The 23,849-nt window shown below is 38.4% G+C and overlaps 1 protein-coding gene across 3 annotated transcripts in view; it reads right to left on the bottom strand.

The window, feature by feature from the left end:
* DIP2C (disco interacting protein 2 homolog C) overlaps window positions 1-23,849 on the bottom strand; it is a 372,164-nt gene that overhangs the window by 127,672 nt on the left and 220,643 nt on the right. For 2 of the 3 annotated variants that reach the window (XM_023740166.1, XM_004385883.3), the window contains 5 exons: window positions 12,507-12,630; window positions 11,792-11,913; window positions 10,282-10,393; window positions 10,049-10,158; window positions 5,766-5,896 (listed from right to left, as the gene is read on the bottom strand). In XM_023740166.1, coding sequence (XP_023595934.1) covers window positions 5,766-5,896; window positions 10,049-10,158; window positions 10,282-10,393; window positions 11,792-11,913; window positions 12,507-12,630 — 599 coding nt within the window. Of the gene's footprint in view, window positions 1-5,765; window positions 5,897-10,048; window positions 10,394-11,791; window positions 11,914-12,506; window positions 12,631-23,849 lie in introns of those variants that run through there. The other variant, XM_023740165.1, reaches the window with a different exon arrangement.

Genomic DNA, 23,849 nt, shown 5'->3' with positions numbered 1-23,849 from the left:
AATCACACAATACCAGGAATCATGGCCCAGCCAAATTGATACACACTTTTTTGGGGGGACATAATTCAATCCATGACAGTGACCCTGCCGGTATTTGAAATACTGGTGGCAAAGCTTCAAGTATCACAGCAACATGGAAGCCACCATAGTATGACAAATTAACAGACACGTTGTGGAGACCACGAGAATTTGAAATTCTCTTCTGCATTTTCTTTCTTTTGATCAGGATTCTTCTATAGAATCGTTGAACAAAATGTTCAGTAATGGTAGCTGGGCACCACCCATGGTCTCATGACAAAGAAAAGCAGTTGTTCATGCAGGCAATTAGCCATAGTGCATATCTTGTCACTTTCCTAATGAGGTCTTTCGAAGTGCAAAACCTTTTAGCTTTGATGAAGTTCAAGCTATCAATTATTTCTTTTATGTATTGTGACTCGCCTAACCCAAGATCATGAAGATTTACTATGTTTTCTTCTAAAAGTTTTACCGTTTTAGCTCTTACATTGAGGTCTATGATTCATTTCGAGTCAATTTGTGTATCTGATGTAAGTTAAGGGTTTAAATTCATCTTTTTTTACATTTAGATGTCCAATTGTTCTAGCACCATTTGTTGAAAAGACTATTCTTTACCCTAATGTATTGCACCGGTATCTCTGAAATCTAGTGACCACAAATATAAGGGATCATTTTTAAACTCTCGATTATGTTACATTGATATATAATCCAAAACCAAACCAAACTTGTTGCCATTGAGTCGGTTCTGACTTACAGTAACCCTATAGGACAGAGTAGAACTGCCCCATAGGGTTTATAAGGAGTAGCTGGTGGATTCAAACCGCTGACCTTTTTGGTTAGCAGCCTAGCTCTTAACCACTGCGCCACCAAGTCTCCCCAATGATATATATGTCTAGCTTTATCCCAGTACCACACTGACTTGTTTACTGTAGCTTTGTAGTAAGTTTTGAAACTAGGAATTATGAGTCCCCTAACTTTGTTCTTAAAAATTGTTTTGGCTATTTGGGGTCCTTTGCATTTTAATATACATTTTAAGATTATGCTGTCAATTTCTACAAAACAAACAAACAAAAAACTGTTGAGATTTTGATAGGGATTGAATCAAATCTATAGACCAGTTTAGGGAGAACTGCCATTGCTATAGTCAAATTTACTCAACGGCACCTAACAACAATAGTCATCTTAATACTGAATCTTCTAATCCATGAATATGGGATATCTGATACGCTTGTTTTAAAACATGCATGATACTAAAAAACTATTTTGAAACAATTCCAATATATCAATGATTCTCAGATAAAAAATCTATTTTCTGACTGAAAGGAGTTTTAAAATAAAGATATGCAAAAGAAATATTTGTATTAAAATTTTTTTTTAACTTTGAAAGAATCCCAAATTACAAAAAAGTTACAATTATAGTAAAAATAACTCTCCCCTCCCTAGACTCATTTGAGAGTGAGTCACTCACCTGATGCCCCAACAACCTCAAATACTTTAAGGTGTATTTCCAACAAACAAGTATGTTTTCTTCCATAAGCCAATTAATCCATCCAATCAAAAGATTAACTGATACATTTCAATCATCTAAACCTCTGAACCTGTTCAAGTTTTGTCAGTTGTCCCAATTTATCATGTGTAGCAAAAAGATACATTTCAGAGTTACACATTACATTTGTCAGTCTTCAGTCTCCTTCTCTTGGTACAATTTCTGAGTCTTTCCTTGAACTTTATGACACTGACATTTGTGAAGATTACAGACAATCATTTTGTTGAATGTCCTTCAATTTGGATTTGTCTGTTTTCACGTGATTAGATTTAAGATAAACATCTTTGGCAAGAATATTACAGAAGCGATGTTCTGTTTTCCTCATTGCAATCTATCAAGTGAGGTACCATTTAATGTGTTCCATTATTGATGATGTTCACTTTGATCACTTGGCTTAAGGCCAAGTGTAAAGTGCTCAAGTATGGTAAAGTTACTCTTTTCCCCTTTATAATTAATAATTGGCTAGTAAACAAATCCCTACTCTTTGTCAAAATTTCAATGTATTCGTTTATTTATATCTGAAAAAGTTGATAATATCCTATTTTACTCAAAGTGGCAAAATCTGTTACAATTATTATTTATTTTGATGCTCAAATTGGCCCCAATTTGGCCAGTGGGAATGCCTTCCAACTGGCTCGTGTGTCATTTTGCCATGTCTCCATCATTCTTTATTTCCTTGCTTTCTAATACAAAAAGTATTTCGAGGCTCATCTATTGCATTCTCTGTCTAAGGCCTGAAATCAGCCATTTCTTGAAGGAGCTCTCGTTCATTTTTAAGGAAAATAGTATTCAGAAGCCAAGATATGGGTGCTAGGTGTGCTTATTGCTATTGAGGTATGGCTACTTCTAGGTCCTTTAAGTGGGCAGATCCCACATACATAGAAACACACAGTTGCATCAACATTTATTTCTAAATCTATCAGTACATATTGAAAAGCATGAGTTCACAATAATACAACCAACTGCAATCCAACATCACAGGATTGATTCTAATTTTCTTTCTTTCTTTGTGTATTTATCGCTCCCTTTGCCTACATGGGAGGAATCTAGCTTCCATTATTAGTAAAACACATGCTTATTTGATTATTGCCCCTGTAGGAGACCAGTCTCTTTTCCCTGCTGCCACCCACTCCCTGTTTGCGCTCCGATTCCCCATCCTGGGCTGCCTACTGCACCCACACCCCTGTGCAAGCTCTGGCTCCCCGTCCTGGGCAGCCCCCTGTATCCACTCCCTGTGTGAGGTCCAACTCCCCATCCTGGGCTGCCCCCTGCACCTTCCTAGCCCTGCTTGTGCTCCAACACCCCATGCCAGGTAATTCTCCGTGTGGACGCTCTTTTCACTCAAGTGGGCTCTGATGCCTGAGCAGGGCCACCCTCATACGTAGATATTGTCCTTACCCTGCTTGGCCTCTGAAACTTCAATGCTGGGCCATGCCTCCATTGAGACGTCCTCTTAAACTCACTTGGGTGACAACTCCTCACCCTGGGCTGCTGTCCACCATGGACACCCTTCTCACCCTGCTTGGGCACTCACTTACATGACCCTGAGAGTGAGTGCCTCCCTAAATTTTACACCCTAGGTGCCTCTCATGCCTCACTCTAGTCTAGGGCCTGCTGAATGTGAATTATTTTTAACTTTCTGGCATATAAGAGCTAAGGTTTCTTTTTGTTGTTTTGTTTTTAAGCAGTTCCACTTGAACCTGTTTCTACACGGTGCCCTGGTGGTGCAGTGGTTAACAGAAACAGCGGCTAACCGAAAGGTCAGCAGTTCACATCCACCAGCCACTCCCTGAAACCCTATTTCTACAGAGGAGTTCAGAAAATGAAGAGGTTTACAGCTGTAATGTATCATTTTAGCATTGTAGGAGCAATCAAGAGATTGCTATGATTTTGTGACTCCTGAATGAATCTGCAGGAAAGAAGTTTATTAATTATAACTTCAGCATAATTCTCTCTGGACAATCTTTTTAAAGAGTCTTTATTACTATTAGTGGTTCACATTTGAAACTTACTTTCCCTGTTGATTTCATGTGACCTTAGGCTTCACCGGTACTTTGCCAAATGAAATAGACAATTGTCTTATAACATCAATAGTTGCAAATTGGCTTCTGCATTTCCTCCTAGGTTGGCCAAATATATCTAAAGTCACTTTGGCCTTATTGTTGAAATGGAATACTCTAAGCTATTTACCAAGGAAAAAAATACAATACTATTGCATTTTGGATTGAGGCAAAAATCATTACAATATTTCAATTTTTAAATTATATTTGCTTTCTCAAAACATTTAATTGTCCTAATTAGAATGCTAGAGTTTTCCAAAAATATGGGATTTTAATCCAATTTAATACTATTGAATATTATGAGTGTATTAGAAATAATTGTTTTAAAAGAGTGCTTAAAGACATAAGAAAATGTTTACTAAAGATTACTAAGAAAAAAGAAAATTATAACCAATTTCATGCTGCAATATCCCAGTTTCATATGCATGTATATTTACTTATAAAATTGTATGCATACTTAAATATTTATGGATAAAATAATATGATGTCCAGCATTTGTTTTAAAATATACATCATTAAAAAAAAACAGGAAAAAAAAGGTAATGGGTAGATGGAACAAAAATTGGCCTACTTGTTGAAGGTGAAGATGGATATGGGTGCTTATTAAACCATTCTTTATAACTCATTGCCATTGAGTCAATTCTGACTCATAGCGACCCTATAGAACAGAGTAGAAACCTCCAATAGGGTTTCCAAGGCTGTAATCTTTAGAGAAGCAGACTGATACATCTTTCTCCTAAGGAGTGGCTTGTGGGTTCAAACTGCTGACCTTTTGGTTAGCAGCCAAGCGCTTTAACCACTGTGCCACCAGGGCTCCCCATTCTTCATACACTCATATATATCTGAAAAGGTTGATAATAAAAAATAGTATGCTATATTAGAAAATACAGTCTGAAAGACTATATACACAACGTGAATACCAAAAACACAAACAAACAAAAAACAAAACCTGTTACTATCAAGTCGATTCTGACTCATAGCAGAACTATAGGACAGAGTAGAACTGTCCCATAGCGTTTCTAAGGAGTGGCTGGTGGATTTGAACTGCTGACTTTCTGGTTAGCAGCTGTAGGTCTTAACCATTGTGAAAGAGTGAATATTTATTTCGGACCACTCAGTAGTATGATTATTAGCGGCATTATTGTCTCCTTTATATGATTTTTGAGTTTCTCAAATTTCTATAATGAACATTCATCATATGTATAATCATAAAATAATATGCCAATAAACATTCATTTATTTCTCTACTTATTCATTCCATATATATTTGCCAAGCACTTGCTACGAACTAGGCATCAAGCTGGCTGCTGGCCACAAAGCGGTAGACAGTACAGAGTCTCAGCTCTCATGGAACTTGTCCCTGGACTTCCTTCAGCTGGACGCCCTCCTCCACATAAAAGCCAGGGAGAAGCCGAAAAGAGGATAGAGGCTGTAATGCCTACTGATCCAGTGAAAATTCTAGGCCAGTAATAAATGCTAGATTTTAAAGGCATAGGAAGGAATCTCAAAGCCTCTGATTTCAAAAAATATGGGTTAGCAATAGACCAATACTCAGAATGTCCCTAAAGGCTATTGTCTCCGTAGATTTCACCAAAACTTCACTGAGACTAATTTTTCTAGATGCTGTAGAAACTGCAATACCACCACAGGTACATCTGCTCTATGCCGAAGAGCAGGGTCAGTAAGAAGAACCCCAAGGAGGCAGGGTCTGTGCCATTCAGGGTCAGTAAGGGGAGCCTCAAGGAGGCAGGGCCTGTGCCATTCAGGGTCAGTAAGGGGAGCCTCAAGGAGGCAGGGCCTGTGCCATTCAGTCAGTAAGGGGAGCCTCAAGAAGGCAGGGTCTGTGCCATTCAGTCAGTAAGGGGAGCCTCAAGAAGGCAGGGTCTGTGCCATTCAGGGTCAGTAAGGGGAGCCCCAAGGAGGCAGGGTCTGTGCCATTCAGGGTCAGTAAGGGGAGCCCCAAGGAGGCAGGGTCTGTGCCATTCAGCTGCAGGTGATGCCTTCTGGAGGTGATGACCTCATCTCCTCAGGGCTGCCTGGCTGGGTCCAAGAGACGGTAGCACAGTCTCTGCATATGGCCTAGAATGGAGAGTGTATTTCTTTTTCCTTTTCTTTTTTAAAAAGATATTGAAGAGAAATCTCACCTGCAGAGGCACCAGAGGACAAATCCAAGTCCACAGTAAGGGTCCAAACAGATAGCCACTTCTCTAGAGGGATAAAGCTCACACTGCAACTTAATAGAACGGCAAAAGGCACTGGTGGCTGCATGAGACATCTGTAAGACAATAAGGCTGCTGTGAAAATGCCATAGTGTCTGACAACGAACGCACCCAAAGACATTTTTAGGACCTGGGGCAGCTGTATACAGGTTTGGGTCATGTGCTAGGAGAGGTGGGCTGCTGATGTTCTCATTAGTCTTCCAGCTTTCAATGAGGAAACCACACTGAAAACTTCTTGGTCCTCCAGGACCTAATAAGTCTAGCAATTGACACAATGATTATCATGCATTTAAACAGCAGTTTAGTACATAAAGACATTCTAGCGCAATCCCTACAACAACCCTGTAAAGTAAGTAGGAAAGATATTACCATCCATGTTCACCTCTCCTAGGCGGGCACCATGTCTTATTCATTTTACATCTCCTGGGCCTAACACAGTATCTGTCATACAATAAGTGGTCATAATACATGTTGAATGAGTAACTCCCCACTTTATTGATTAGAAAATGGATGCTCTGAGGAGTTAAAGAACTTGCTTAAAGCCATACAAATTAGAGTGGAAATTAGAACACAGGCCTTCTAACACCTAGCCCTCAGACGGACTAGTATTTTGAGGGTAACCAAAATCCAATCTCAGTCCCCCAAATCAATGCTACACACCAAAGAGCCTCCCTTGTCTTTCCCTTCACCAATCCCAGTAATATTCCTACTCTAGTCAGCATATAATGTGAATTATTTTAAAATACTATAACATATATCTCATAAAATCAATTTTCTTGTAGACACCTTCCAGCCAATCATAACTAAGAGGAAAAAGAAAGCAAAAAAGAAGCACAGAAAACTTCACCGAATTTCACAAGTGGTTTTCAAACATGTTCCAAGTTAATTTGAAGTAGCATTTCATAGAGCATTAAACTGTAAATGGGGAGCAGTGCAGAGCCCTATGATAATCAGGGAAGTTCAGCCAAATGCCTGGGAAAGGCTCATTAATCACTCCACCAAGAGAGACAGGAGACACTGGGTGTGAGGGAGGGGGTGGGAACCTTCCACTGTGAAAACATTGGATTATCGTTAGAAGTTCTGCCCCAAAGAAGGTTCCATCACGGACATTTACTAAATTCATACATGTAAATGTAGAATTATTCTAGAATATAAAACATAAGTAGCTCTTTTTAGGTTGCTTTCAAAGCCACAATCCATGTTTAAAGGAGAAGTAAATATTCCTACAACCTCCCATCTCCCAGGATCAGGAGTTAGTAAAATCTTAACTATCAAAATTACCTATAAACTGAGCTTAGCAACTAAAACAAATCTTTACTGAATCCTTTCCTCTGGGCAAGGTACTCTTTGCATCTTGAGAATAGTTTTTCAGCTCAGATCTGCAAATATAAATATATTAATTGAGTGCTTGCTATGTTGTATTAGGTGCTAGTAAAACATGGCCCCTGCCCTCAAGGAGTTTACAATCTAGTGGGAAATTCTCAGAGACACGGCAGATAACTGCAATATCTGCAGGTACTTTGTGTGCATAGAGTGTAAAGAGAGCAGAGAGAAAGGATGCTTAAATCAACCTGGGGGATTACAGAAGGACTCCTGGGTCTTGAAGGCCGAATAAGAGATAGTAGATTTCAACATGTAACAAGAATGGTAACAGGCTATGAAACAAGTAACTAAGAGAGTGGAAATGAGTAACTAAGAAAGTTGAATGTTCACTCTCTAAACTCAACTCAATCTTGGACCCTGCCAACATTATAAACCAAAAAATCCAAATAGAATATTTTTCTAGAGCCTCTTAAGATAAACTTCCAATTCTTATCAAGACAAACTCAGACTCAGATGAGGAATTAGTTTTCTAGAGGCCCAAAACAACAAACTAATGATCTACTCTAAAAGAGACATGGAGAATAGACATATCAACGTAGAGGAATTAAGGATGAGGTCCACTGTATTTATTTTTGGAATGCATGGTGTGACTTATCTTGGGCAGATTTACCTTCTAGTGCAGTTTTGCTTTGGCTGATGTTAAAATAAATGTCCATTCCCTGGGCACACATCAACTGCACACATAAGTGAGAGTGAGCAGGAAAGGTGTTCCAGAAGAATACTTGGTAGCAAGGGAAAGCCACCATGGGTTTTAAAATATCCTGTGGGGAAATCCATAAGGTGATTAAAGTAAACTGTAGATGGTACACGGGTCTTCTCTATGACTTCCTTGTTGATCTCAAGCAAATGTATACCTATGATCTATTAGGAACCTTCTGAGTTCAAATTCACACTTTTAAGCAGGTAGTATTATGAAATTTAAACATAAAAACATACACCTCATGGGTTTTACTCAAAATCAGATATTTTATAGTGCCCACTTTGGTTAACAGTTTACTGGACAAAGTTGTCTCTTCTAACTTTTATGGTAGTGATTGAACGCTCAATAATATTTTTGTCCAAAAGCTGAAATTAAATCAAAATCCATTTCCGAGTAAAATGGTTACCTTTGTAATCCACAAGTCACAGAAATGGGAGGAGACTATCAGCCAGAAGATTTCAACTTTACCTTATACCTCTTAGTATTTAAACCACATGGATTTTTCATTACTCAGTATTACAGTATATTTTACTTCAAGTATGTATCAAAAAAGTCAAATGGCCAAAAATTCAAGACAAACTTTTATAACTTTGAGAGAAATTCTAGTTATTCATCTCTCTGACTTTTCTAGGGTCTATACTTAGATTGGAGCCCTGGTGGCAACAGTGGTTAAGAGCTACAGCTGCTAACCAAAAGGTCAGCAGTTCAAATCCACCAGCTGCTCCTTGGAAACGCTATGGGGTAGTTCTACTCTGTCCTATAGGGTCACTATGAGTCGGAATTGACTCAACGGCAATGGGTTTTGTTTTTTTTTTTGGTTATACTTAGATTAGGATCCTGGCTGCTAACCAGAAAACTGGCAGTCTGAATCCACCAGCCGCTCCTTGGAAACCCTACGGGGCAGTTCTACTCTGTCCTATAGGGTCGCTATGAGTTGGAATTGACTCGACAGCAACAGGTATAGTTTATTTATACTTAGATTAAGGAGTCCCTGGGTGGCGCAAACAGTTAAGCACTTGACTACTATTTAGACCCTAAGGTTGGCGGTTCCAACCCACCCAAATGTGCCACAGAAGAAAGGCCTGGTGATCTTGAAAAGGTCACAGCCTTAAAAACCCTATGGAGCAGTTCTACTCTGCAACATGTTGACTCAATGGCAACTGGTTTGGTTTTTTTGGTTTCATACTTAAGTTGAATCATCAAAAAGTAACAAACTTAGATCACATTATTTCTGTTTCATGCATCCCTGTTTTGTGAAAAATATCTTTACTGAATTCAAACTTAATATCATAGACCCACTTCTGTAGACATGAAAATGGTATGATCAAAAGTATGTGTTTCCCTTGGGGGTATGACAGCAGGAGGCTCAAGGCTAATTTCAGTACTCTAGTAACTAATTCATCTTGGTCTGAAAATATATGTTTCTGATTCTTTAAAGCTTTTGAAAAATTAACTTATTTTATATTGTACTTAATTTGTTACATTAGCTCAAATTCTACTAAAATGTAGATAGAGTATGAAAATTAAATGACGAAAATAATGCAAACTCACCACTCAGACCCTAGAAGTCAGAGATACTAGGAAAAGGACGTCTTGTGGCTACAGAAGAATCTAATCGCTCAGTGTTAAACCTCCATGAGGACGTGCCCTAAGCTTTAAGGACTATAATTCTGGGTGGCACAAGCAGTGACTCCATTCTTTGCTAGGAAAAACGATCACTGCAGTTTAAGGGGAAGCCCTCTGGCAGGTTACAATGGAGCTCCAAACTAAAACAGCAAGCAGCTTCAGTGTACAGAGTTTCACAAAAGGCAGAATACTGGGGTTGGGAACCAGCAAGAAGGAAGCAAATATGCAGTGATCTATCATGGGTTAGTGAGGCTTTGCTTACAGAAAAAATAGTTGGGATGTTTCCAGAGACTCAGTCATCCTAGCTTGCCAATCAGACAGAAAAACTGAAGTAGGCATACATTTTATAGCTTGAATGAAGCTATAGCTTCATTTATAGAGCTTCAGGTTTCAGCGAGAGTACCACCAGAATCATACTGCACATGAAAATATAAACTGATAACAAATGCATGGCTTGTGAACTGTATCACTCTGATTATGCTGACTGTACATTTCTCACCTTTACTCCAGCTAGCATCCCAGTTGTGGATACACTAAAATCAAGATAAGCTAGTGTATCTGGGTTGGAAGGCTTGTAGGTCTGGGCAGGCCGCTTCTTTGGCAAATCATCTGGAGATAAAAACAAAGCTATCAGTGTGTCTGACCTAATTAAAAATATATATATAAGCAAACAAACTTCCAAGGCAAACTTAGACCAGTTTCAAATCAGATCCAACTAGTTAAAATACATACCTGTGTCCAGTATGGGGGGCCATGTCCTGATATCCACAGCTGCTGCTGCCTCTCTGGACCGTAACAATTTACATATTAGTTGTGTTGTCATTAAACAGGCTGAGCGACTCACCTGAGGGTCACAGAACAAAGTAGGTACACTGAAGTCCATATGAGAATTAAGCAGGATGGAGTGAATGAATGTAAACCACAAATGAAAATATTTATTGCGTGCTCATCAGGCATATACCAAATGTAGCTCTTGATAAGCAAGTTAGATTACCATGAGTAGTGCTTCTTCTTTAAAGACCCAGTCTTGAATAGCTGAGGCACCAGATAGCTAGGAATCTGATTAAGGGAGCACATAGATGAAGCAAGTGGGGAATGAGATACCTCTACATGTGCTCCTTGGAAATTTCTATAGCTGACTAGGTAGTCATAGTGTTGTGATCCAACTCAGAAGAGCATCTAAGCTAACTGCTCTCACCATTAAACCTACTGCCATCCAGCTGATTCCAACCCGTAGCAACTCCATAGGGTTTCCAAGGCTGTAAATCTCTACAGAAGCAGACTGCCACAACTTTGTCCTGTGGAGCTAATGGTGGTTTCGAACCCCTGATCTTTCAGTTAGCTGTTAAAAGCTTGAACCACCACACCACCAGGACTCTCATCTTTAGCTCTGTTAATTTTCATCTGTTCTAGTGTATCTATTACAAATGTTGCAAACGTCCAAGGACATAATAAATATTTTCTAACAGGAGTAGCCATCATCATGAAAATACTCCAACATAACTACATAAAGTACTAACTTTTGGGACAGAACGTTAGTATTCTCTATTCCCAAATCATTTTGTTCCTTGTGGTTCTCCTCTAAGCGGGGAGGGGGGAGAAGATCGTAACCGTCTTAAACTTTCCCATGAGTAAAAACAAAACAAAACAACAACAACAAAAAAACCCAAACAAATCTACAGTTTCAAAAAAGAACAGGAGACTCCTAAAACTTAAGGAAAACCTTTTTTAAATGTATTACATTTCCGCTTGGTTTGGTTAGCTCATTTGGGTTTGGTACAGTAGCTCACAGTAATATTAGTAACGCTCGAACTGCCCCACAGGGTTTCCAAGGCTGTAATCACAGCAGACTGCCACATCTTTCTCCCCCCGAGCGGCTGGTGGGTTCGAACTGCTGACCTTTTGGTTAGCAGCCGAGCACTTTAACCACTGTGCCACCAGGGTACCTTAAATTTCAAATTCCTGGAGTAGTTGTCATACCACTTGGCCCTTTATTCCATATAGAAATTTAAATCTTGCTTCTAGAATTAGATTATAAGCTCCTTGAAGACAGAGACCATATGATGTCGTATTGTGTGACTCCACAGACAGATACTCCCATAGCCCATACAGCACAACCAGCACCCTTCACTAGAAGATTTCACAGTCTATATCCGCTGCAGTGAACACAGTATAACTGATCTACAAGCTTCAGATCCAGGGGTCAGGTGGAACTACTCAAACATTCCCAGATCTTTGTTACCTCCACGATCATCTTTACAGTTGGTAATGTTGTTGAGATGTTCTGTGGATGTGGAGGGCGGACTGTTATTGGCACGCAGCCTGCATACAGGCAGCCATAAAATGCGGCAATCAGGTCTATTCCTACAAAAGGGAAAAAACAAAAAATTTTACTTGAAACAAATCAAACTATTTAATGGCAATCATCCCTGTCAACATAAATACTATTATGGAATAAATTAAAAGGTTAAGCAAGCAACTAAGCCTTCTAAGAGATTCCTTGTTCAGTCCCTGCAGGGTTTTGCTAAGCTTCAGTGATCACTTTTCTACGGTCTGTTCTTTTAGGCATGAGATGCCAAAGATGCCCAGAAGTTTAATTTCTATGTAATTTCTGTAAGGAATTACTTGACTTAATGATTATCAGTTTAGTAGTTAAAGTTTTAACCACTATTAATTAAATGAATTGCATCAGATGTCTAATAAAACAAATTTAGGTACAAAAATCTTTGTAAAATGTTACTTTATTTAAGCCTCTAAAAGTATGTAGCATATTCCCTACATGTGGTAGTAACTAGACACAAGGGAATGCAGTTAGAATCAAATTGGATACAATGTGAATATGCTGTGATAATACAGCAACTCTATTCATCAAGCACCACTGTGCAATAAAGTGCCTCTTCATCTAGTTGCTTGGATTGCCATCTCTCTGAGGTTAAACATAAGCCACATTTCTTTACCTGGTGGGTAGACTAAAGCAACATGATCTCCATCTTGCAAGTGCCCTCTTTCCATCAGCATCACGGCTATCTTCTCAGCTCGTTTATGAAGCTGGACACAAGTCAATGAGTTTGCTATTGTACCCTGAACATTAGAAGGACAAGTGGTTCAGTAAGAATTTTTTAAAAATAACATCTTTATTGAGATATAATTCACATACCATACAATTCACTTATTTAAAATGTTTAATTCAATGGTTTTCAGTATATTCAGAGAGTTGTGCAACCCTCACCACAGTTTTAGAACATTTTCATCATGACCACCCAAAAATCTCATACTCATTAGGTTTCCTGGCTGGTGCAAACGGTTAAGCACTTGACTACTGACCAAAAGGTTGCTGGTTCAAACCTACTCAGAGATGCCTAAGAAGACAGGCCTGGCAATCTGTTTCTGAAAGGTGACAGTCTTGAAAACCCTATAGAACAATTTTACTCCACACACGTGGGATCACCATGAGTCAAAGTCGACTTGAAGGCAACTAACAACAACAACAATTAGCAGTCACTCCCCTTTTATTCCACTAAGTAAGAATTAAAGGTTTCTCTGATCAATAAATCGTTTCTTTCCTCTCTGAGCTTCAGTGTGTATTTATGAAAAATGAACACTGAGATTGGTCTGGTTAGGATAAACTGGACCATGATAAAGAACATGCTAAAGTGCTAAAGAGGCATCTGGGGGATATTAGGGACAATAAGAATTACTTTTAAAAATAATTTCCCCCACTTAAAAAAAAAAAAAAGAGCTGAGATTATGTATCTCAACCTAGTGATTTTGGGACTTACAGTGTAGTTCCCAAGGGCAGTAAGAATTAATAGTAAGTCTATAGGACTTATACTTTAATAAATAAGATTAGAAAGTTTTTTCTAAAAAGACCATTTCAAAAGTCAAGGAAGAAAACAAGAACAATGACAAAAACAACAACAAACAAAAAAGCAACAGTCAAAAAGGAAAAAAAAAAAAAGCCAGCTGTCAAACTCAATTGCATGTAGGTTCTTCGAACACCTGAAAACACACTTGGATTGAAAAATACCTTAAGAAATGGTTGCTAGGGAAAATCAGTAGCAAAGTAAGTACTAAGAAATATCCAAATTGTATGGGATTCACTGTTAGGAACTGCAAGCAGAACTATGAATACATTGCAAATGATAAACACAAACTTAACAAAAAAGTTTTTCCTGAGGATACACTTTACAATCACAGTTCTCCTGCATATTTATGAAATAATTGTCTGTAGCTACTTAAAAACTGCTCAGACTCCAGAAGCTGAAAAATGATCGTTAGCAGTCTGGGCTAAATAATTTTTATTTAAGTCGATGGTCAAAGAAGAGTGAGGTGGTGGGGAATAACAGGAAGAAGTTATTTAGCAGAGAATCAGGGATTTGATGCAAACACATGTAGGTGTTCTGAATCCTAGTGTTATATGTAGAAAAAGACATCCAAATGGTAAAGTGCTGTATGGAGTCAATCGTATGGAAGAAAGAAAATATTTTAAGGATAAAAGTGACCAGAGCCAGTTGGGGGACATTCAGGGACAGCGGTGATCTTAGTAACATGGTTATGTCAGGGAAAAAAAAAAAATTAGAATTCCCATCGTAAATGACACATGGGGTGGGGTGGGGGGAACCTAGTAGGCATCTAGGAGAACATTTTATAATTTGTCAAGATATAAATACCAGCACCTGATTTTACCAAAAATTTCACAAAACAAACTGATTATTGTATCTAGCTCTGGGAGACAAACACATTCCCTTTGATAGAGAATCAAGGCTCCTTCCTTCAGAGGGAGAGAACTGGGTGATGCAGCAGCAGGGGGAAACTTGTGAGAGATTTCCCAACTAGCTGCCAAGTCAGGTCCTCAGACTCCTACTCCCCCCCAACGCTGTGATTCAATGTCTTGCATGGAGAGGTTTAGCTTACATCTCTATGCACTGAATGTTCGCATCACATACCTTTTCCTAAGTTATTTTTTCCCTTACATAAAAAACAAGAAACTAGAAGCAGATTATATAGAACGGAAGAGCAAGAGAGAACATGACACTGACAGGGTAAAAGGAAGATCTATATTACACAGGAGTCTAAGAAAATGAACCAAAAAGTTAAAATTTGGTGGTCTTCAAAATCAAACCATTTCTATGTGCATTCACTCAATGAAACCACACCTGTTTATATAACCCAAAGTAAACAAACTACTGCACTCAAATGTACTTTGAGCTCCTCAAAGTAAAGATGTGGCAAAGATCCACAGCAAAGCTGATTGTGAGGCCAAAGGCACCAATTCCATCCCCAAGTTGTTGGTGGTGGGAGGATCCCATTCATGGTCACACTCGATTACACTCGACATCTGGAGTGACAAGTTAGCTGTCTTGGGTGTGGTGGATTTTTTAATATGGAAAACTAGCACACGACTCATCATTACTGAAGAAGATGGATTATGTCTCATAACTGGGGTTTGGCAGGGCACAATGGCACAAAGAAGAAATGCTGTGAGTACTGGCTCATCTTTCTCTTCCCACTGAGGGGGCTCTTCCTGTTACCTAGGAGTCTCTCAACCACCCTGTTGCCTGGTGCTACAATATGCCTGTCTTCACACAACGCTATCTGAAACAACAAGTATTCTTTGTCTGGTTTGTTCAGCTTCTGGAACACATTTTTCTCCCCTATCTTCTGGAAAGGTGAAGCTAATCCTCTATCAATAACCAGCTTTTCTGCCAAAAGACAATCCCTATTCTAAACACAAAAAAATTCATTTTCTGGGGTCATGAGACTTGAGAGGTTTGGATGACTCACAATCAGCAGCAAAGAGTGTATTTCAAAATACTTTCACACTCTGGTTCATGAAAATTCCCACTTATGGGGACTTGAAAATGCAAAGTTTAATTTGCATGCAACCTTCTGAGAGATACTTTTCACAAGGCTGCCATTTTGAATGGTTAATTTAATAACAAACAGGAAATCCTCTAGTCACACTGATGTGGAGGAGTGGCACCTAGGAGGGAGTTAGGTTCTCAAATCAGCATATAGAGTGATTGGCAGTTAATCAAAATTGTTTGCAAAAATTCCTTAAGAAGGGCTATGTTGGAACAAGGCATCCTGTTTCGTATTAAGTCTGCCACAATCAAGTTTTCCTCCACAGATAGGAATGGAAGCCAGTATTGGCTGACTACTAGATGCAGTGATTGTCTTGCATTCAAAGGACATGTTGGATGAAAAATGTTTCTGTTTAAACAATTGAGTTACTCTCAGCCAGACAAGGTGCTTACACTGGGAAAGAATGCAGGAACGAGACTCACGGAGCGAACTGCAGATCCAGGTTTCCTATCTTACCCTTACCCAGGACAATGGGGTATTTACTCATAGAGTGGTTGGGCAGGCCTCAATGCCTACACTATTTTAATTATATTTTTCTTTTTTTTTCCTCTTTGCCCCAGATTGTAAGGTTGAACCTGCATGTGGTAAAAGTATATATGACATGATTCCACCATGTAGTAAGTCTGTAATGTGACACATACCACATCAGCACTTTCATTACCACCTGTTCTTTGGTAATCTTAATACAACCTTTTACTTCAAGAGAAATACCACTGATTTTCAGTTACACATTTCATTTTCCAAAGTGGTGGTAAGAAAAAAAAAGAAAAGAAAGAAATGTTATACACGAGTGGTCTCAGGTCAGCAGTTTCTTCACCTGGTGTTCTCATCACCACTCATGAGGAAAAGTTGGAGTTTTCTATACAGAAACCCACATACCTAACAAGAAGTTACAGTAAAATAATTTCACTAGGGCTGATCTTTATTAAAAGAAGTCTTAGGAGGTATTTAGACAGAATGGTAATGCAGGGTAACCTACCCACTAAATCCCTATTCTAAAGACAAAAAATTTCAGTTGCTATAACTATAAATTTGTCACCATTTTAAAGTTTTACATTAAATTAAGTAATAACTGGAAAAATATTAAGCAATGAAGAAAAAGCCATATAGGATTTATATTTTAAATTCTGAAGAAATTATTGCAAGTCAAACAAAACAAAACAAAAAATGTTACACAAGTTTGCTGTGGCACTGAAAACAATTCTCCTTCACAAGAGAATCCGTGTCTTCCCTGATTCACACAGTGAATTATGGAGGAAAACACCAATTCTCCTTTTCATAGGAGTGAATTAATGAATTATCTGGGAACAAGAAGTGCCCATAAGAAAACAATCATGAATTGTATTCACCTTAATTTCCACTTTAGAAGGGTAAAAAAAAGTTTAAAAAAATGTCATTGGCCTACTTTAAGGACGCTCAGGAAGAAATAACTAAATATTCTGTATATGTAAAGTACTGGGGAGAAAAATCTCAGTCATTAGAACCAGTACAGTTAACTTACCATTACTGTGGAATGCTTCTAATGCCGCTAATAAAAAACAGTAAACAAAAAGAGCTGACTGTTGTTTCTGTTTAAAAAATAAAATAACAGATGCCCTTTTGTATGTAAACAAGTCCTAAGAATGTAAGTTTTTCATGATTTGCAATTAATTAAATCCTCACTTCCTACTACAAAGCTTGCATAAGAAATCATACCTACTTATTACACTGGCAGTGGAGGAGAGCGTATGAACAAATACTCCTTCTTGCAACAAACAGGAAGCATCACTCATATTTGTGGACTAAATGGTTTAATCGTTTTAGAATAGTACATGATCAAGGAGAGCAAGGGAGAAGTGGTAGAACTCATAATAAACTGGACTGTACTGTCTATGTAGCTGTCACTAGCCACATGTAGCTACTGAGCACGTGAAATGTGGCTAGTGCCACATGTGACATTATATTTTGGATATACTGAGTAAAATAAAATATATGAGAATGAATTTCACCTGTTTCTTTTTACATTTTAAAATGCTGCTTTTGAAAAATTTAAAATTACACATGTGGTTTCTGTTACATTTCTACTGGGCAATGAGAAGGTTGCTTTCAGTGGAAATTACAGTATAATAATCATAAAAATAATACTTGGAACATTTTCTATTAGTGTGTATATGAGGTCCCTGGAGAAAGCCATCTTGCTTGGCAGACGGTCAGCGAAAAAGAGGAAAACTCTCAATAAGATGGAGTGACACAGTGGCTGTAACAGTGGGCTCAAACACAGCAACAATCGTGTGAATGGTGCAGGACTAGGCAGTGTTTCATTCTGTTTTGCCTAGGGTCTCTGTGAGTAGGAACCGACTTGATAGCACGTGACAATAGCATGCGATAGTGGAGGGTGGGGAACTATTATGGATTGAATTGTGTCCTCCCCAAATATATGTTGTGAATCCTAACCCCTATACCTGTGGGTGTAATTCTTTTCGGGAATAGGGTTTTCTTTGTTATGTTAATGAAGCCATAAGTGTAGTATGTGTTTGAAACCAATCACTTTTGAGATATAAAAACAGCAAATTAGGCACAGAAGCACAGAAACAGATAGGGGAAGATAGATGCCATGCCATATGAAAATCGCCAAGGAACCAAGGAACAGAAGCCGAAAAGAAACAAGGACAGGGAAAATCTTCCCCTGCAGCTGGTGCCCTGAATTCAAACTTCTAGACTCCTAAACTGTGAGAAAATAAGAAAATGAATTTCTGTTTGTAAAAGCCACCCACTTGTGGTAGTTCTGTTACAGCAGCACTAGAGAACTAAGACAGGAACTAATGCAGGTACTTGGCCTTGACCCTTTTAGGAGAATAACTCTACAGCTCAAAGTGGTATTATGATCCTTCAGATAGTTTAAAACAGAACCATCTCCATGACAAGACAGCCTTGGGAAACAGCAGGTCCTATCTAAAAGGAAAGAGTACCCTTAGACTACACTTTCTCTATGACAGCCTAAAATAAATTTATTCATGTCTTTGATCCTCACAACTCAGCCCCACCTGATTTTCTCTTACCTTTCTAATGAGAAGTCCTTTTTAGGGTACTTGAGTCATTTCCACTAAACACAATTTTCCAAAAGATTGAATGTCTGACTATAGCAAATGATTATGATCACAGGGATTATGAGCACAAGGGCATGTCACACAGGGTCTGACAGGCTGTACATCAAGCCCAGTGTTCTGGTATCCCTCCAATCAACAATCTGGCAGGTCTCCTTCATACATTCCTACTTCCCAATATTAGATTTAGTTAGAATATCTCTATTTTCCTCCTACCAATGGGACATACTGTCTATGAACATATCTAAATCATTCTGAAATCTCTGCATAACTTAGGGATTTACTACTTTTTAAGCTGCCCATTTACATCTCCAGATTGTTTGGGAACATTCATCCATTCTGCAAATATGTGCAGCAATGTATCAGGCAATGCTGGGGAAGGATTTAAAAAGATGATTCAGATGTGACTCTTGCTCTTAAGCTGCTTACAGGTTATGGAGGAGACAATATAAACACAGAAGGAAAACACATGCAGCTAAAAGGATCTGAGACGGTACCATGCTGAGAAGACTAGCGTATGAGAGAGAGGCTGGAGCTAGGACTGCAGATTTGAGTCATCACTGTGGAGGTGATACCAGAGTCTCTAGAGAGCCACAGGAAACTACGGAGAAAGGACAGATGCATGAACAGTCTCTAGGAGAAATGCTACATTCAGAGCACAAGAAAAGTCGGAGAGTGATTAAAGAGAAATGATAATGTGTCACAGAAGCAGAGGAAGGAGAACTGGTCAACTATGTTAGCAAAGGGGAGTTTTACCTATATTTACAGGTTCAGGAAAGATCCAATGGAGAAAAGAGATGAAACGTATAAGACAGGCATTCTTTCAGATACACAGACTCATGGTAACTATATGAATCTTCAAAAATTCCTAAGTCCATGACATGTCTTTTATTACTGTGCAGTTGTGAGCATGAATTGCATCCCTAGGTGGTGCAAATGTTTAAGGGCTCAACAACTAACAAAAAGGATGGTGGTTCAAATCTACCCAGAGGTATGGTGGAAGAATGGCCTAGAGTTCTATTTCCATAATATTACAGTCATTGAAAATGCTATGGAACACAGTTCTGCTCTGAAACAGATGGGGTCACCACGAGTCAGAGTTGACTCGATGGCAACTGGTTTGGTTTGGCTTGGTTTTGTGAGCCTAAATAGCAGCAGAAAATGTCAAATGAAGGTAAACGTTAAGCCGAAGGGAAAGAAGAGCTTCATTAGACAATGTTAAACAAGTGCAGTGGCAAAATTTGTTGTCAGATGTTGTTGAGTTGGCTCCAACTCATGGAGACCTTATGTATAACAGAACTAAACATTGCCTGGTCCTGTGCCATCTTCATTATCATCAGTATGTTAAAGTCCATTGTTGCAGCTATTGTATCAATTCATCTCATTGAGGGTTTTCCTCACTCTCATTGGCCCTCTACTTTATCAAACATGATGTCAAAATATCAAAATGTCAAAAAAGGAATTGGTAAAAAGTGATGATTTTTTATACAAAGAAGTCCAAGGAATTGGGAGCTATTTCTTCAGACTCCTTCTAGGGGCTGGTCTTGAGCAGATACAGTGAATAAACTGACTACTAGGACCAACTTAGCACACATAACAATTTCAGGACAATAAGCACCTGCTATGACCAAGGAGAGGAGCTCTGGTGGCACAGCGGTTAAAGTGCTCGGCTGCCAATAAAAAGGTCGGTAATTCGAACTCACTAGCCACTATGTGGGAGTAAGATATGGCAGTCTGCTTCTGTAAAGATTTACAGCCTTCAAAACCCCATGGGGCAGTTCTACTTTGTCCTACAGGGTTGTTGTAAGTCAGGATCAACTTGACAGCACTGGGGGGATGACTGAGGAGGAGACGTTATTTATATAAACTAAATTGCAAGGAGAAATGGTCTGATACCTGGATATACAAATTAGAGATTCAGGGAATAAATGTTATTGATATCACTTCCTTTTATTTATATTCAATCTACTACTTTAAGCTATAAGCGACACTTTGTGCACTACGATTTTGATTTTTATCAACTCTAAGCAGTCATACTTCAAAAAATTATTTTTTCTAATTATAAATGCAGTACGTGTTCACTAAATAAACTTGAGTATATAGAAAAGTTTAAAATATTAAGTCACTCACAAAACTCATCCTTCCAAATAATATTTTGCTAATATTTTGGCATGTCTCTTTTAGTCTTTCCTCTACTCATACACAAAAACGTATTTGTGTTTTCAACTGGAAAACAACATTTGAATTATATATAATGTTTTATCATCTGCTTTTTTTTGCCTAGTAACATATGTTCAGAGTTTTCCATGCAACTAAATTTTCTTCTAAAACATGATATTTAATTGCTGAAAAATGTAGTAATTTATGGAGATTAAAATTAATTTAGTCAATCTATTTTTTAGATATTTAAGGCACTTCTAATTTTTCTAGTATTATAAGTAATACTTGATAAATAAACATCTTTGAGTGTAAAGTTTTTTTTTGAATATTATTTCCTTAGACAAAATTCCTATAGAAGTACAACTACTGTATACAACTTTGCAAATGCTGTTAAAAGATAGACACTAGTCAAACTGCCCTCCAGACACTTACCTCCCCTGCTCTCTTCCCCCTACAACCCTCACCAAGGGATATTTGAAAGTGCTTTATAATTGCCAAGAAGACCTACATTAAAAAAACATATTGTGGAAAAATACATAACAACAACAAAAATCTTACCATTTTAACCATTTTTAAGTGTCTGTCCCCATCCCTCCGTCCCCGCGGTCCCTGGTCACCACTAATAAACTTTTGTATCTATGTATTTGCCTATTCTGGATATTTCATATAAATTGAATCATATAATACTTGTCCATTTGTGTCTGACTTATTTCACTCAGCATATGTTTTCAAGGTTCATCCAGGTGGTAGCATGTATCAGAACTTAATTTCTCTATGGTTGAATAATATTCCATTGTATGGACATAGCACATTTTGTTTATCCATTCATCTGATACGATTGTGTCCACTTTTTAGCTATTGTGAATGATGCTGCAATGAACATTGGTGTACAAGTCTCTGTTTGAATCCCTGCTTTCAAGTCTTTTGGATATATACCTAGCAGTGGAATTGCTGAGTCATATGGTAATTCTAACTTTTAGTGGAACTGCCTGTTTTCCACAGTGGCTGCACCATTTTCGTCCCCAGCAAGAATGGATGAGATTTCCAATTTCTTCGCAAGTTTGCAAACATTTGTTATTTTCTGTTTTTCTGATAACAGTCACCCTAATGGGTGTGAAGTAGTATCTCATTGTGGTTTTGATGTACATTTCCCTAGTGACTAGCAGCATTGAGAATCTTTTCATGTGTTTATTGACCATTTGTATATCTTCTTTAGAGAAAAGTCTATTTGAGTCCTAGCCCACATAACTGGATAGTTTGTCTTTTTGTTATTGAGTTTTATAGGAGTTCTTTATACATTCTGGGTATTAAACTCTTATCTGATACATGGCTCCCAAATATTGTCTCCCATCCTGTAGGTTGCCTCTTTGTCGATACAGTTCTTTGATGCACAAAAGTTTTTCATTTTGATGAAGTGTAACTTAGTTTTTCATTTGCTGCCCATGTTTTTGGTGTCATATCTAAGAACTCATTGTCAAAAACAAGGCCTTGAAGCCTTACCTTTATATTTTCTTCTAAAAATTTAAGATTTTAGTTCTTATATGTAAGCTATTGATCCATTTTGAGTTAATTTTTGCATAGGGTGTGAGGTATAGGTCCAGCTTCATTCTTTTGAATATGGAGATCCAGTTGTCCCAGCAGCATTTATTGAAGGGATCATTTTTTCCCCCATTGAATAGACTTGCACCCTCTTGGAAATCAATTGGCCATATGTGTGTGTGTCTATTTCTGTATTCAAATTCTATTTCAGTGGTCTATATGTCTATCCTACCAAACTGTTTTGATTACAGTAGCTTTATAACACATTTTGAAATCAGGAAGCATGATTCATCTCACTTTGTTCTTCTACTTCAAGACTGTTTTGGCTATTCAGGACCCCTTGCAATTCTATATTAATTTGATGATTGGCTTTTCCATTTCTGCAGAAAAGGCTCTTGGAATTTTGATAGGGATTGTGTTTAATCTGTAGACCGTTCTGGGTAGAACTGACATCTTAACAATATTACATCTTCCAGTCGATGAATATGGGGTATCTTTCCATTTATTTAGTTCTTCTTTCATTTCTTTCAGAAATGTTTTATAGTTTTCAGTGTATATGTCTTTCACCTCCCTGGATATATTTATCCCTAGATATTTTATTCTTTTAAATGCATTGTAAATGGAATTGTTTTATTTCCTATTGTACAAACAGCATGGGAGGAGTGTCTGACCTCCTCTAACTTCACGAGAGAGAAGGAGAATCGAGATCAACAGCCTAACGCTGATTCCTATGAGGTAGAGGTCAGACATGTCTCCTCTCTCTGTCATCTCTACCAACTCTGACACCAATCATCCCTCCCACAGCACTCTCCACTGGGTTTGATAATTCATTGCAATGACCACAAAGAACTCACTGTCAGTACTCACGATTATGGGGTTTATTAGGGAAGTAACAGGTTACAATTCAGGTTCAGGAACACTCAAGGACAGTTCTTCCATCAGGACAGCTTCTTCCCAGCCGTGCACGCTTCTCCCTGGCCCTAAGCCTCTGCCCAAAGGCACTTTAGCTTTTTCTCTCCATGGGCAGGATGCCCACCATGCCATCTTCTGATGCTGAGTCTCTGCTTCCGAGTCTCTCCTGTTGGGTCCCTCCTGCCACTACTTCTCACCGTCTTCAGGGTTACAGCTTACTCTCTGTCTCCTGGGTCCAGGAGCCTCTCAGCACAGGGATCCCGAGTCCAAAGGACATGCTGGCTCCTGGCTGTTCTTCCTTGGTAGTGGTGGGGTCTTCTCTCTCCCGCCTCTGGGTAGTTCATTTCAAGCCCAGTTAGATGGCAAAACTGACCAATCCCTTTGGTGGGCCACAATTACCATATCTGCACAGATCTGCCCAATTACTTGGGTGGGAGTTACAAGACCATGGCTAGAAAGGCCACACACAAAAGTGATCTATCACACTGCACCTATTAAGACTGTTCATTGCTGGTGTACAGAAACTAACTGATTTTCATATGTGGATCTTGTATACTGCAACTTGATGAATTCATTTATTAGCTCTAATAGCTCTCTTGGTGATTCTTTGGGATTTTCTATATATAGGATCATACCATCTTCAAATAGAGATAGTTTTACTTCTTCATTTCTGTTTTGGATGATTTCTTTTTCTTCACTAATTTTTCTAGCTACAACTTCTAGTACATTGTTAAATAGCAG

The sequence above is a fragment of the Trichechus manatus genome, unplaced genomic scaffold (assembly GCF_000243295.1).
Source record: "Trichechus manatus latirostris isolate Lorelei unplaced genomic scaffold, TriManLat1.0 scaffold00149, whole genome shotgun sequence".
NCBI classification, from domain to species: Eukaryota; Metazoa; Chordata; class Mammalia; order Sirenia; family Trichechidae; genus Trichechus; species Trichechus manatus.
This window is presented reverse-complemented; position numbering and strand designations above follow the sequence as displayed.